General features: G+C 55.3%; 1 protein-coding gene across 3 annotated transcripts in view; it reads right to left on the reverse strand.

The window, feature by feature from the left end:
* The window catches only part of LOC118517359 (low-density lipoprotein receptor-related protein 2), a 44,004-nt gene that overhangs the window by 4,347 nt on the left and 23,013 nt on the right, over positions 1–16,644 (reverse strand). For all 3 annotated transcript variants that reach the window (XM_036063374.1, XM_036063373.1, XM_036063375.1), the window contains exons 3-11: positions 12,038–12,181; positions 11,825–11,956; positions 11,138–11,410; positions 10,810–11,064; positions 8,420–10,747; positions 2,485–8,345; positions 2,008–2,414; positions 427–1,934; positions 32–344 (exon numbers count right to left, since the gene is read on the reverse strand). In XM_036063374.1, the coding sequence (XP_035919267.1) occupies positions 32–344; positions 427–1,934; positions 2,008–2,414; positions 2,485–8,345; positions 8,420–10,747; positions 10,810–11,064; positions 11,138–11,410; positions 11,825–11,956; positions 12,038–12,181 (11,221 nt within the window). The remainder of the gene's footprint in view (positions 1–31; positions 345–426; positions 1,935–2,007; positions 2,415–2,484; positions 8,346–8,419; positions 10,748–10,809; positions 11,065–11,137; positions 11,411–11,824; positions 11,957–12,037; positions 12,182–16,644) is intronic.

A 16,644-nucleotide genomic window follows, 5' to 3' on the forward strand; every position in this document is an offset into this window, starting at 1 on the left:
TACCAAGTAAGCTTTCGTTCGCTCCTCTCACCTTGGAATGCAACGGTTATTGTTGCACTTGAAGTCAGTTTCAAGATTGCACTGTGGGCAGTTCTCTGGCAGCTCGTCGCTCTTATCCCGACAGTCGTCCTTACCGTCGCAGAACAGCCATTTCGGAATGCACCGATAGTTGGACTGACCCGGACAGCGGGACCATCCCGTAGTGCAGTTGCGCTGTCGGCACATGTACGCTGGTTCGTCCGAGTCGTCCCCACAGTCGTTGTCAAAGTCGCACATCCACAGCTTCGGTATGCAGCGTCCGTTCTTGCAGCTAAACTCTGTCTCCGGATCACACGTACGTTTGTCTGCAAGGAAGAACATGCAATGAAACATTACCGCGACCTGCTCGAAGACAGTCCCCAACCCAGAAGAAACCCTCGTACGTACGGCATATCTCCGGATCCTCGTCGCTACCATCCTTGCAGTCGGCATCACCGTCACATTTCCAGCTGTCCAGTATACAGCGTCCACTAGACTTGCACTTAAAGTCCGACACCGGGCACGGCAGATCGCAGTTCTGCTCATCCGTACCATCCCCACAGTCATCCGTACCGTCGCAGATCGTTGTCGACGGTGTGCAGTTACCGTTGCCGCACTGGAACGTGCCAGCGCGACAGTGTCGGGCCGGGCAGCTTTGCGGTTCATCCGACTTGTCCTTACAGTCCGGTTCGCCGTCACACTTCCAGAACCACGGTATACACTTCTCGTCATCTCCACCGCACCGATGCTGTCCGCTGGTACAGTTCGCAATGCACGTCTTCTGGTCCCGTGCCAGGTAGAACTGGTTCGGACAGGCACACCGATAGCTCGGTGCTCCTTCCTCCAGATAACCCTCCACGTTCAGGTAGGTCGATTCGAGCGGTGGAGCTAGCAGACACAGATGCGAACATCCACCATTGGTCGTGCCACACGGATTCGGGAACGCGATCTGTCGTAGCGGATGGCTGATGTGCACATCGTACGGCCGGTGGGTGGTATTGCGCACCACCGTGTAGTTTGCACCAGTAAACTTGTTCGCACGCAGGATCGCCTTCAGATTCCAATCGGTCCAGAACAGACTGTCGTCGAAGATGGAGAGTGCAAACACGTGCGGTACGCGCGCACCGGACAGCACCACGTGCCGGTGACGACCTTCCAGATCGGCGAACGCAATATAGTCAAGATGGGCATCGGCCCAGTAGATTCGGTCCGTGAAGTAATCGATCGCGAGCGCGTTCGGCCAGGCAATATCATCTTCCCACGTTAGGATGCGGGTAAAGTTTGACCCATCCATGCCCATCTTGGCGATGTACGCCTGCAGGTGCCAGGAGGTGAAGTACAGATATCCGATACCAGGATGTACGACGATGGCGCGTGGATCCACCACACCCGACCGCAACGTCTTGCGACGCGTACCGTCCAGCTCGGCCACATCCAGATTCTTCGAGTGGCGATCCAACCAGTACAGCTTCCGGCCAACCCAATCGATCGCTATACCTTCCAGCCCGTGCGAATCGTGCTTGATCACCGGTGTCTTCTCGATACGCGCACCGTCCCCGGTCAGTGAGCCGAACGTTGACTTGAAGATCGTCTTTGCCGTCACGTCGCAGAAGTACATCTCGTGCTCCTGCATGTCGAAGTCAATCGCCACGACATTCATCAGGTCCTGGTGGATCAGATTGTACTGGTGCCCGTCGGTGGACATGTTGCGCACGTAGTACTTGTTGCTAAAGATCAACCACGGCTCGGTGGCGTCCTTACGCTTGCACGTATGCTCATCGTTCTGCCGCTCGTAGTATCGTTCGTCGCACTTGCAGTAGTAGCCGCCGGGTGTGTTAGAGCAGTGTTGGGAGCAAACGCCCGGTGTTTCTATACACTCGTCAATATCCGCACATGCCTTACCATCCTCTAGCAGCCTGTCGGAGAGAAAGCGATGACAAGGTATCGTTAGATTCGAAGGCCTTAAAAATCGACCCTTGCCAAACTTACTTGTAGCCCTGGTTACAGTCACAGTAGTAGCTGGTGAGCGTATCGACACACTTGTGACCGCATCGGTGTATCTCAACCTTGGCACACTCGTCCACATTGCAGTGCAGCGGCTCATCCGATTCATCCGAACAGTCCGGCACCTTGTTGCACACCAGATGGTAGTCGATGCACTGTCCATTGTTGCACGTGAACTTGCCCTCCGCACACGTACTGTTCTCCTTTTTGCACCCAACCTCATCCGAATGATCGCCACAGTCATCCTCACCGTCGCAGCGATACTGGTTCCGGATGCACTTGAAGTTCTGGCAGGTGAATTCTTGCGGTGTGCACGTCTTGTACTGACTGTTGCAGTTCTTGCCCTCGTCGGATCCGTCTCCACAATCGTTATCATGATCACACACCCAACCCTGAAAACAACCGGAAGGTTTGTTCAATGTTCCAACCCAGAAGACCAAACCAACAAACCAACCCACGTACCTGATTGATGCACCGACCATTGGAGCAGGTGAACATATCGTCACCACACGGTTGCGGTGAAGGACAATGCTGCAGCGTCGTGTTTTCGTCCGCCCCATCCACACAGTCCGGATCACCGTCGCAGATCCACTTCTTCGGTATGCACTGTGCACGGGCCCACGCCTTGTTCTCGTGGCACGTAAACTCCGTATCCTCGTCACACTTGCGATCATTGCACTGGTGCCGATTGTCCTCGTCCGAGTTGTCCAGACAGTCGTTATCGCCGTCGCAGATGTAGATGCGCGGTATGCAGTTACCATTGTCGCAGGTAAACAGGTCCCCGAAACAGGTGCGTCCCTCCGATTTGCAGTACTCTGGCGGTTCGTCCGCACCGTCCCCACAATCATCGTCCCCGTCGCAGTACCAGGTGGCCGGTATGCACCGATGGTTCGGACACCGGAAGCTGTTCTGCGGACAGGTACGTTGCGCACAGTGCAGCGGATTCTCATCCGAATTGTCGCCGCAATCGTTATCGCCATCGCACAGCCAGTACGGTTCCACGCAGATGTTGGTCCGGTCGCACTTCAGATGGTTCGGCGGGCAGGTAGTGTTGGTTGGGCACCGTTCATGCGTCTCGTCCGACGTGCCATTATCCTTGCAGTCGTTCACACCGTTGCACACCTGCGCCTGCGGTATGCAGCGCCCATTCGCACACGTAAACTCACCTTCCACGCACGGCGGGTACGAGCAACCCTCCTCATCCGACCCATCCTTACAGTCGTTCTCGTGATCACACTTCCACGACTTGAAGATGCAGCGGCCGTTCGCACACCGGAACTCGTTCGGAGCGCACGAATGGAACGCACAGTAGTTGACGTCCTCGTCCGAACCATCGCCACAGTCGTCGTCCCCGTCGCACGACCACATGCGCGAGATACACTTGCCGTTCTGGCAGTAGAACTTGCTAGCGTCGCACGTGTGATTCTTCGGCGCACACATACGACCCTCGTTGACCGGTTTCGTGGTGTCGTCACACTTACACTCCGGCTTCCCATTCGCACCCGGGTGGCAGCTCTGTGCGCAGCCACCGTTGTTCTGCAGGCACGGATTCGCCTGGCACTGTTGCCGTGTCGCACTGTAGATGTGTATGTCACGCGGTGAATCTTCCAACCGCTTGACCATCTCGTGTACCCCGGCACCGGTATGCTTTTCCGCCCGGTACACACCGCGCAGCTGCAGATCCGTCCAGTAGATGTAGTTCCGGAAGACGGTTATCGCGAACGGGTAGATGGTGGCCGCAATCAACACCTCCCGATTGCGTCCATCCAGCTGGGAGCGTTCGATCTTCTCCCGCACCGCGTCCGTCCAATAGAGCATACGATCGTCGTAATCGATCGCCAACCCCGACGGTTGCGACAGGTCCCGGTCGATGATGGCTCGCTTCAGCGAACCGGCCATCGTCGTGCGGAAGATCTTGCCGGACGTACCGAAACGGCCCCAATCGGTGAAGTACAGCGTACCGTTGCATGGGTCGAGCACGATCGCACGCGGTCGCTCGACGCGCGCTATCATCACCAGCTCCGTACCGTCCGTGTTCATCGCGTAGATGGAATTGTTCGAGCTGTCCGTCCAGTAGATCTTGCGCTGCGTCCAATCGTACGCGATACCCTCCGGATTGATGCCACGCGTTATGACGGGCGTAATGGCGGACGCGTCCGGTTTGTCCCCGCGCAGCCAGGCAATCTTGGACCAGGGGCGAATCTGCGTAAAGAACAGCTTGTTGTCGGCATAGTCAAAGTCAAGCCCGACCACGTTCGTTAGATTGACCACGGGTGCGAACGGTACGTTCGTTGACGCTGGATCCAGATCGATGGCCCTGATTTCGGTGCGCGTTGCGAAGATGATGTACTCGTCGGTTAGCTCGCAGCGTCGCCCATCGGTCGCCAGACGGCCAACAGCACAATCACACCGGAAGCTTGGTTTCTGGCTGTAGTCCGGCGGTAGTGCAAAGCATAGCTGATCACATCCCCCATTGCCCAGCCGCAGGCAAGGATTCGCGTCATCCATCGGTTGGCTGTTAATGTCGTAGATCGTGATGTCACGCAGCTTGGGCAGGTTGGTGCGTAGTCGTTCCGGGCGTGTACTGTTGCCCGGGAATTTGGACGCACGGAACACGCTCGCCAGATTGCGATCGACCCAGTACACGTCGGTAAGGAACACGGCCAGTGCCATCGGGTTGGCAAGGTTGCGTCGGATAACCTGCCGATGTCCCCCACTGTACGACACCTTCTGTATCATGTCCAGCTTCGAATCGACCCAGTACACGTCGTGCGTCAGCATGTCGACGGTAAGATCGCGTGGGTTCGATATACCGGACGTTACTACCGGCGTCCAGTTCGAACCATCCAGATAACACTTGCCGATGCGTGGATACTGTCCGTAGTCGATCCAGTAGAGCAGTCGCTTGATCGGATTGACGGCCAGCTCGCGTGGTGCATCGTTGGTCGTCTTCACCAGCACCTTCCGATGCGTACCATCGAGCCAGGCCACCTCCACGTAGTTTTCGTGCGGGAACACATTCGTAAAGTACATATTGCCCGCCACCCAGTCGATGGCGATGCCCCGGATACCGTTGCTACCGATGCCTTCGCGTATGATGTGCTGCAGCTCGGTACCGTTCGGCCGCACGCGGAATATGCCGTTCCAGTGGCCACGATTGTACTCGACCCAGTAGATCCACGATTCGCGGTACAGCACGTCCACGTGCAGGATGTGATGTCCCGGGCCGGCAATCGGTACCATCGCTTCCGTACTGTCCCGCAAACTGAAGCCACGCGTCACGTCCAGCTGCGACACAACTGCGAATGTTTTGTACGGTGTGCAGGCAACCTCATTCTCCTTCTTGTACCCCACGCCACACGCGCAAACACGCGACGATCCGGTGTGGGGGATGCAGAGATGTTCGCAGCCGCCGTTATTCATCGTGCACGGATGCTGCAGCGAGGAACGCTTCCGGTAGATAACCATCTGGCGCAGGTCCGGTTCATTGTCCAGGATCAGCTTCGCGTTGTCACCGTTGGGCAGATCGACACGGGCCAGCTTTTCGTACGTTGGATCGAGGAAGTACAGGCGCGACTCGAGCACGGCCAGTGCACGCGGTCGCGAGATTGCGTTCTCCTCGCTCAGAATCGTACGCTGTCCGGTGCCGTCGTAATCGATCGACAGGACGGCCGGTGGCAGGCGGGTGCTGTAGTACACGCGGCGCTTTTCCGCATCGACCGTGATCGATTCCGGGAACTGGACCGTATCGTCAAGCACGCGCGGATCCGACCCATCCATCCCGGCGGACGCTACCTTCGTCAGCACACCGAAACCACCCTCGTCGATCCAGAACAGCCGACCGTCGGCCGGATCGAGGGCGAGCTGTTTCGGCTTTGCTACCGACGTACGGTTACCATCGTTTGCCAGCACCACGGTACGGTAACGCACCTTCCCATCGACGCTAATCGCCTCAATGTTCGACGCAAGCCGATTGCCAACGTACAGATTGCGCCCGATCCAGTCGAAGGCGATCGTGTACGCCGCCCCTACGAGCCCCGTATCCGCACCGAGGAACTCGGTTCGATTGCCACCACCGTACGGTGTCGCGTAGATTGTACAGTTTTCATCATCCGATTCGTCGCGCCCTTGAACCCAGTACACCATCTCACCCTTGCGATCATAGTCCAGACTGATGCCACCCTCGATGCCTACCACCGGCATCAAACCGGCCGACCGGGCATCACCGCCATTGAACGGTACGTCCACAATCTGGTTGCCCTTGAGCAGCATGATGAAAGCATTTTCCTCCTCGGTGCAGCGACCCTCCGAGAGTAGCCGATAGCCGGGACGACATTTGCACGTGTAGCCGGCCGGATCCGACGGGCTGAGCAGACAAACGTGCTGACACGTTGCCTTACGACACGGACTCTCGTACAGTGGCTGCAGTGACGGATGATGCACGTGAACCGACAATGGCTGCGAAATGAGATGGCTGACGACCGTCTGATTTGTGCCACGGTATTTGTGCGCCGACAGTACGCGATTCAGCTGTCTATCCGTCCAGTACAGCGTGTCCTCGAACAGGGAGAGTGAATGGGCGTGCAGTAGATAGTGACTGGCGGCAAGCACCTGCTGCCGACCGGTACCGTTGTAGTAGCAGAAGTCGATAAAGTCCAGCTTCGAGTCGGCAAAGTAGACGCGCTGTGTTGCCACGTCCAGCGTCAACCCGTTCGGCCAGTAAATCTTCGTGCTGATGATCGTTTCGCGCATCGTACCATCCATACCGATACGCTCGATGCGCGGGTTCTCGCCCCAGTCCGTCCAGAACAGCCACTTGGCGTTCGGGCTCGGATCGAGACACATGCCGCGCGGTTGCGTGATGTTTTCACGCACCAGCACCAACCGGTTCGTACCATTCTCGTGCGCGACCTCGATCGTGTTGAGCTTGCTGTCGAGCCAGTACAGATTCTGGCCGATCCAGTCGTACGCAAGACCCTCCACCAGATCCAACCCGGTGGTAATGATTTCCTGCGGCTCCATGCCCCTGTCCAGGCGCGAGATCTTCTTCAGCTTCATGTCGCTCCAGAAGATGGTGCCCGTGTGCATGTTGGATGCGGTCGCGACCACGTTCTCCACGATGATCGGTACCCGCTCGAGACCCTGCTCCTTCAGGTCGGCCACCAGTATCGAGTGGCGGTTCGAGATGATCAGGAACGCTGCCGGATGGTTCACCGCCTTGCACGTGTGCTTGTTCGGCTCCAGCACGTACCCATCGACGCACGAACAGAAGTACGAGCCCTTCGTGTTGGTGCAGCGCTGCGAACACAGCCCCGGTGGATCGCACTCGTTCAAATCCTTGCAGGTGAAGTTGTCCGGCGCCAGTTCTTCGCCCGGCGGACAGATGCACAGCGCACCGAGCGGCGTCTTCTGGCAACCGTTCGAACAGAGCCCGGTCTGATGTTGGCACTGGGCCAGATCGCAGCCCAAACCTTCGTCCGCACCGTTCGGACAGTCCGGCACGTCGTCGCACACGGACGTGAGGTTGACGCAGCGCTCCGTTACGCCCGGACAGGCCCACTGACCGTGCGGGCATCGCTGCGGTGGCGTTATGCACGCATGCTCCACACTCTCGTCCGACCCATCGCCACAGTCATCCTTACCGTCGCAGATGTACGCCTTGAACACGCACTTGGCGTTCGCACACTTGTAGAACCCGTTCGGGCAGGTAATCTTGCTGCAGTCCTCCTCGTCCGAATGATCATCACAATCGTTCGAACCGTCGCAGTGCCACGCGATCGGGATGCAAACGCCGGACGACCGGCACCGGAAGTGTTTCTCCAGATTGCACTGGTTCGGTTCCATCGTCGGACAGCCGAGCTCGTCGCTACCATCGTTACAGTCCGGTATGCCGTCGCATTTGTACGGTTCCTCCACACACTGCCGCAGGTCCGCACACTTGAACTGGTTCGCCAGGCACGTGATCGGTGGACAGTCCTTCTCGTCCTGCTTGTCGAAGCAATCGTCGTCCCCATCGCACACCCAGCTCTGCGGTATGCAGTGCCCGGTCCGTGGGCACGTAAACTGGAAGTAGGCGCACGTTTTCTCCGCACAGAACGGACCCTCGTCCGAACCGTCCCCACAATCGTTCTCGCTGTCACACTTCCAGATGTTCGGGATGCAGCGGCCATTTTCGCACGCAAACTGTGACGCAGCGCACGTCACATTACCGCACTCGAACTCGTCCGAATGGTCGCCACAATCGTTCTCCTGGTCGCACCGGAAGTTAAGCGGGATGCACCGTCCCGATTTGCACTGGAACTCGTTCGCACCGCACGTTGGTTCTAAGGGAAGGAAGGAAAAGGAAGGAAATATTACTCGCATGCACACTAGCAACTCCTCAGCTGATGTAACGTACTGGTGCAGTTCTGTTCCTCGTCCGAGTTGTCCAAACAGTCATCGTCACCGTCACAGATCCACGACTTCGGTATGCAGCGCTGATTGTTGCAGGTAAAGTCCCACGTGTTCGGGCAGGCCTGCACCGGTGGTTCCGCATTCGGATCGGACAGACAGGTACGTCCATCGTCCCCGAGCCGCTCGCCGTACGGGCAACCACACTTCACCACAAGCCGGCCCCCCGATCCAACCATTGCCGGTGTTATGCCAGCGCTCGATGTGGACGATTCCTCCGTCTCGTTGCGTGGCAGTGCGAAGCAAAGCTTCTCACATCCGCCATTGTTAACGCCACAGGGCTGACTCGCGTCAATGCTCTGCACGCTGTGGCTGTACACCTTCACACCGTACAGGCGGTTCGTTTGCGGTTCGCGGACCATTATCTCCTCCTGCTCGCCGTTCAGCTTGTTCAGCCGTACGATCGCATCCAGCCGCCAGTCGGTAATGTACATCCACTCCTCGTGTATGACGATCGAGAACGGGTGGCGGATGAGGCGCGAGTTCACCGTCCGCACGTCCGTGCCGTCCAGGTTGGAGTGCTGCACGTGATCGAGCAGCGCGTCGCACCAGTACACACGGTCTTCGCGGAAATCGATCGACAACCCATTCGGCCAGCCCAGCGTTAGGTTGCGGAACACGATCAGCCCACTGCCGTCGGCGTTCGCGCGGCTAATGTTGGCCGGACGGTCCCACTCGGAGAAGTAGATGTAGCCACGGTTCGGGTGTACCACGATCGCACGCGGACGCTTCAGATTCTTCAGCAACGTACGCCGGTAGCTGGTGTTGCGCGTGGACAGCACGTTCAGCGTGCCCTTGCGGCTGTCGATGTAGTACAGGTTCTTGGAAACCCAATCCACCGCCAACCCTTCCACGCCCTCGTTCTGCGATGCAAGCACTATCTCACGCCCCGTACCGTTGCGATGCACCCGATAGATCACATCCTGCAGCACGTCCGAGTAGTAGATATGCTCGTCCACGGCGTCAAAGTCTAGCCCGACGAACCGGGCCCGACGCGACACGACCGGCAGGATCGCATCACTGAAGCCCTCAATCACCGGATCAAGCACCTTACCCTTGATGAAGCGTTGCTGCGAGTACATCAAAAACTGTCGCACCAAGCGACAGTTCATCAGATCCTTGGACAGCTGCCAGCCGGTGTGGCAGGCACACCGGTACCCGAGCCCGGACGGTGCGCCCTGTACAGCGGTCACGACACACATCTGCGAACAGCCACCATTGTTGGTACCGCACGGATTCGAAACCTTCGGCTGGGTGAGCGGGTGCACCGCAATCAGTGCCCTCGGTTCCCGGATGTCTTTCGCCTTGAAGATGGACTGTATGCTGGACGAACCCTCGAACCTGTCCACCGACATGATGCCCTGCTTGGTTGCGTCCGACCAGAACACGCGATTCTCGAACAGTGCCAACCGGGACGGGCTCGGGACCTGCTGACCGCGCAGTATCATCACGCGCCGCTCGCCCTCGTAGCTGACCGATTCGATGTAATCGAGCAGCGAATCGCACCAGAACACGCGCCGCGCAATGACGTCCACCGCCACACCTGACGCCTTGTACGCGGCTTCCGATACAATCGATTTCGCATGCGTACCGTCCATGTGGGCGCGCAGCACGTGACTACCGTCCGCAACGAACATCAAACCGGCGGTAGGATCCAGCGCCAGATCAGCCGGGCTCGTTAGATTGGAACCGAGCACAACCGCATGCCAGCGACCATCGAGCTCAAACACGTCCACCTTCTGCCCGACCAGATCCGCCACGTACAGCTTGTCGCCTACCCAATCGATCGCAATCGCTACCGGCGCCCAGGTGCCGGGCAGCGTAAAATCATGCCCACCGAAACCACCGTCCACCAGCACCTGCGACTGTACCTTGCGCGTCTTAATGTCCGACCAGTACAGGAGGTTCTTGGCGTAGTGATAGGACAGCCCGCTGGCACCGGTAGCGTTCGCGATGATGCGCGAATCCTGCCCGTGCGCACTCATCCGCAGTATAGCGCGATCGTACGCGAAGAACAGCTCCAGGCTGGAGGCGGTCGGTGCGACGCACCGTGTCTTCTCCATCAGCGTGTAGCCGGTGGCGCACGCGCACGAGAACGAACCGTCCGTATTGGTGCACAGTTGATCGCAGTGGCCCCACACCGTACACTCGTCCAGATCCGCGCAGGTCCGATTGTCTGGTGAGAGTGTACGCCCTACCGGACAGTAGCACACCCCGCCCGTCAACGATGGACCACACTTGTGCTCGCAACCCAGCGCCGGACAGGAAGTTGTTGCTGGAAATCGAACGACCGTGGATTAGATACGTTGCAGTGTGCCATATGGCACGGCTACTTACAGCAAGCCGTTTCCTCGTCCGTTCCATCCTCGCAGTCTCGTTTACCGTCGCACAGCTTCGACTTGACGATGCACTTGGCCTGCCCGTTCGGGCCACCGCGCGGACATAGGAACTTATTATCCGGACAGGCAATCGCCGTACAGTTCGCCTCATCGCTCTCGTCCGAACAGTCGTGGTAACCGTCGCAGTGGAACGTGGCCGGTATGCACAGTGCATTCGCACAACGGAACTGGCCCCCGTGGCATGGTGGAAAATCTGCAATGCAAGGAGTACGGCACGTTAGTTCGAAATAGTTTGGTGGGGCAAAAGCTAGCCGCCCGACACTTACTGCATCCCACTTCGTCCGAGTTGTCGCCACAGTCGTTCTTGTGGTTACACTTGAGCGACGTGTCAATACACCGCACACCGTTCGCACAGCGGAACTGGTCCAACCGGCAAGCCGTCCCGGTACATCCTTCCTCGTCCTTGCCCGTCCGACAGTCCAGATAGCCGTCGCAGCGCTTCTCCTTCGGCACACAGATCTCGGCCACGCGCCCATTCAACGACACACCGAGCGACGGTGTACCGCAGCGAATATCGTCCTGTTGGCACTTGCGGTACGCTGTAAACGCCGGATCGTAAAGGTAAGACATTAGCCATCAAGAAACTCTAAGACAAGCTCATGAGATGCAGATCTAGCGGTGGGTTGTGGCCTCTGAGCTGCGCAAACAAAGGGAATGCCATTCGATACGTGTGCTCATGTTGTATCAGCTTGTGAGTGGACTTGTTGGAGGTGTTCCCGTGCCTCGTGCGTGCCTCGAAGCAATGTTCGAACAGAGCACACATAGCTTTCCCGTGCCGTCATAGATATCGGGCGCCATATCTTGGTGCTAGACTTCTCCTGACCATTCTCCATGAAAAGGGGAAACCGATACGTGCACGATCGCCACACGCCGATCGTGCTGCATGCTGACCTCATCTTTCCTCCCCCCCCCTCCCCTCCGATCCCTCCACCCCACCGCTCCCAGATACTTACTGCAGTCAGACTCGTCCGTACCGTCGACACAATCGATTGTCATGTCGCACTTGTAGTGCGGCGGTATGCAGTACGTCTTGTTAAACACGTACTGTCCGCAGCTGATCTGGCCCGGTTCACATTCCGGCGGTGCTGGAAATGGGAGATGGAGAGTGATACAGTCGCCAATAGCCAAGGGCGCTATTGCGCTGGGTTTGCTGGTCAAACACTTACGACAATGGTTCAGCTCGTCCTCGCCCTTATCGCAGTCCTTCTGATAGTTGCAGACCGATGTCTGCGGTATACACTTTCCCTCGGGGCACTTGAACGTTCCGAACGGACATGGCACGTCTGTTTCATTACTAAATATACTGCCACCTGTAAGGAAAAAAAAGGGGAAGACATATGGAAGATAAGTAATTAGCTACACAGCATGACGATTGCTGATGAGCCTAGCTGAGAAAAATGGAAGGTCTGGTAATGGTTCCAAAAACCCGGCGAAGCGCCCTCTACCGGATATTGCCTGATGGCGGGGATGGCGGAGATCCAGTGTCAGTGTCTCAGTGGTTAAATAAGCATTTGATTGATGGTAGCGTCTCCATCTGCTCCACCATCACCTGCCACCAGTTGGCGTTGGGCTATTGTATAGCCAGCGAATGTTGGAATAATGACAGCAACTACAACGACGACGCTGATGATTATGATGATGGTAATAATGATGATGATGCTAATGTGGATAATGCTATTGTTACTGATCGGTTTACTCGATACAGACCCATCTCCACACACACACACATGACGAGTGGATGCTTTTTTTCCCTCCCCTTAGCATTCTCCCGGTCGGCCATTCCTGTTGTCATTGCGCTTATTAGAACCTGCAGCTATTATTAAGGGGTTTGCATCGGTTTGGGATTGCTGATGGTGGTAACACCTCATGTAAACGGTCCACCAACACACACACACACCAAACGCCATCGCAAAGCGGTGGAACGTTCCGGAATGGCTGGGCGCTCGCTTTGCATTCTACGTGACGTCTCGCGTGATTTCGTCGACGGTGTCGGGTGTCTAGATCTGGGAACTCATGTTTTGAGCCGCTGAGAATCGGAATCCTGAGAACCGAAAATCAGAATCGCATTCCAGCTCGAGAGGGGAAGAAGGCCCGGGAAACCCATTCAAATGCATAGTGGGGGGCATGGGAAATTCACAGACCAAATACAACGAGCTGGTACATTTGGTTGGATGCATGTGAGCGCGTTTTACTACCCGGACGTGATGCAATCTGACCATTACGAGGGGCCGACTCCGTCAGCAGGTTATAAAATCTTACGATCATTCACCTTCCGACTTGAGGGTCGTTTTATTTGGTCGAGCCACCCAAAAAGCTGCAAGTAATCAAGGGTTGAGCAACGTCAGGGGAAAAAAACCCCCCCCGGGGAGGCGCATCGGTTGTCAGATGATTAACAGGTTTTAAATAATCACAAAGTTTCCCGAACGATGCAGCAAGGTTAAAGCGATCAACGGCTTCAATCCCTGCAACAAATGCATCCATGAGCCGACGCAGAATCGACCTCTAACAAAAACTAAACAACGTCCTATTACTTCTTTTAATATCTCGAGGATCTGACGAGGAGATGTGTTTTTTTTTATGGCCTAACAACACCTAATGTCTGTGTGTTTTGAATGTCCGGCTATTCTTGGATATCCCCAAGTACCTTCCCGTACTCTTTTCAAGACCTCTCAAACAAAGCAGTATTGAGAATATAGCGCCGAAGTTTTGCAAAATGGCCGGCAGTCGATACAACTACTCCGTGTGATGTACCCGAACAAGATTTCAAAACATGGTCCCGTTGGCGAGCGAGTAGCGTCCATCTTGCTTTATCCTCAGCACTCAGAGTGCCGGGGCACCTCTTGAAAAGGGGGCACATTGGGTCCAACAAGTGCGTCGTTATTAGGAGATTGACGTGAAAGTGATTTACATGAGCACACACACACACAGCTGTAAGCGCGCGTGTACGCTCGTCTTCTTCCCAAGTTGCGGGCAAAGTAGTTTATTCAATTGAAGCCAAAACCAAATTTCCGGTACCGGCCGTGCTGTCGGTTTTGCTTCGTCGCTTCTTCGCATGTCGCCACCACCGTAAATCTGTGTGTTTCGTCACGCAACGGCGCTCTGGAGTGGTTTGGAAGGCGAACAACAAAAAGGAGGAAAAAGAAAACAACGAGCGAACTGGTGGTGCTGTGTTGGAAACCCCCCCCCCCCCCCCCCCCCCCCCCGGGGAACAACCTGGGCTATAGAATGTCAATCCGTGGCGGGTCCGAGTCCCAGTACCCGGGCGACACACAGTCGGTAATAATATAGTGGAGCGGAGTGTGTGATGGCCACCATCTTTCTGCCACGTAACAATAGAAAGTATTCACATACACGGCCGAACCAACGGACTAATTCTCGCTGTTCCTCCCCCCCCCCACTCCCTCCCTCTTCTGGTTGTGAGATGGAAGAAGCGACTGGGTCCGGGGTTTTGATAAAACGGGAAGACATCGAGAACAAGATGCTGGATGTTTGCCTCTATTTACATTGCCCGTACAGCAATGTGACGTATACTGCCATACTGCTTGGGTCCATGTTTATCATAGCCCGGGCAATGTAAATAGGCAAAGTGTGTCTCTCACTCTGAGGTAGCACTGGATAATGCGAAGGAGGAAAGGAGTCGCAAGCAAATGTAATGCTTCTACGCTATTTTCAGGTCATATTGCCTGTTGTCTGAACCAACTTCAAAATGCGAAAATTGTTTCTTGAAAAAAAAAACTCTTGAAGTTCCGCCATATTGTTGACCTGATAATCCTTCCAACATTTCTCCGTAGAAGGTAGGTTATATGGTAACTTGGTGATGATACCCCTGGTTTGCCGGTTTACCAGTAACCAGCAGACAGGTTTCAAGTTCCGGTGGCGCTCACTCCTCTGCACAACCTACATTCCCCCATTGCCGAAGCTTGGCCGGACAACCGAGCGTGTGGCGAAAGCAAAGGGAAAGCCCTCCAGCAAAAAAGGGGTGGCAAAAAGCAAGAGGAACAGGAAAGGAGGAGGGCGGAAAACATGGATAAAGCTGCGTGAGGGGGTAAAGGTGAAGTGGCGGTGGAAAACGACTCGTATCGTAATAATGCAAGCGGACCGAGCTTTTCCGTCTCTCGTTTTCCGGTTTTGCTGCACCAACCGGAGCCAATCATCCTTTTCCGGATTCCGTTGACTTCATTATTTTATCTGAACTTCTCTTGCCTATCTCTTTCCGCTCTTTATCGGCAGTGAGTTACGTTCAATAGAAGTTGAGTGCTAAATCTGGATATTGAGACGCCACAGAATCCCCGGGTGTTGATGGTCCAGCTACCAACAAAGTATTCTAAGACATCCTATTAGGACATGTTAAAGTAGTTACTTGGCGATGTGGTTGGAAGCAAAGAAGAAACAGCAAAAACTAGTCTAAATTTGCGGAAGATCTACAATATATCCCGGTGGCCACTAATGACTCACATTCTTCAAATTCTATACAGTATTCCAGGATTTCTTCTGATGGCAGAGCTTCGAGGGACTTCAACTTCAAGAGATCTAGGGTCTCTACCAGTTTTGACTTACTTGACGCGATTTTACTCTCATCTCAATAATCAGTCCTACGTACAGGGAGACGAAGTTTCCGGACGAAGTTTTATATCCGGTCTTCACGTGTGAAACCCGATCTCTCATACTAGGAAACTGATGGTCTATCAAAGTTTTGCAGAGTTCTCTGAAGCGATATCTGAAGAAGCGCTTGACTCTAAAGACGAACTTGGACGAGCTAATCAACCATTGGAGATTAGTTGAAGATCGCACAACGCAATATAATCATCAGTAGTTTTTGGGATGAAGTTCCCGAGAAGTCTAGCCTTTTGATAGAGACTGAGTCACGAGCGCTTTGCTTAACCGCGTCTGCTGCTCCATCTTGACTTTTGAGATATCATGACTCAAATATAGGATTTCTTTGAGTCTTCATCGTTATCGCTGGTTTGGAATCCATGACTGGCGTTTGGCCGTACTTGGTAATATTTCCGCCGGGTATGGGGATACTGGGTCCTATCGTGGGAAAAGCTGACTCTGCTGGACTGGACCACTCCACAGCTAATGTCAGGTCCCAGCAATACACGCAACCTCTTCAAGTTGATCCCATCGGCACTGGGGCCTGGGTGTTGGGATATAGGACGTATGTAACCCAGTATCTCTTGCCCAGCAGCTTTCGTTTGTGCGAATCGTGGTGCCAAATTTCCACCGACAGGAAATTAGTATTTCCTTTCCCAATTAAAAATGCCACCGAAACTGTCGTAACTTTACTTAACTTCTTCGTAATCTTCAGAATATTTATCACCCTGCCTGTCTCTCTCTCTCTCTCTTCCTACCACCAACCTCGTTCCCTCTCTCACACGCAAACCGGAAAAATGAAGAGCGCGAGTCAAACCAGATCACAAAAAGAAACAACCGGAAGGGCATACACACACGCGCGCTAACAACGAAACGGTGGCCCAAAAGGGAGGCGAAAGTGAAAGTTTGCTTGTGGGGGGGGGGGGGGGGAGGGTTTCTTCTTTCTCCACAGCCTTCACACACAGACACACAGGTTCAACAACTCCTCGGCGGCGGTGAAAAGGAAAGGCAAAGCCGAACAAAAGAAGAAGCAGCAGAAGGCAAACCATCGACGGTGGCGGAGTGATACGGGCTAAAGATGTGGGGTGGGGGGGGAGGGGAGGAAGGGGTTTCGGAGTATATGGCAGGGCATCCGATTCCGTTGCGATTTTGCTCGCTTTTACGATGTGCCGCACTTCCC

This window comes from Anopheles stephensi, chromosome X, assembly GCF_013141755.1.
Source record: "Anopheles stephensi strain Indian chromosome X, UCI_ANSTEP_V1.0, whole genome shotgun sequence".
Taxonomy (NCBI): Eukaryota; Metazoa; Arthropoda; class Insecta; order Diptera; family Culicidae; genus Anopheles; species Anopheles stephensi.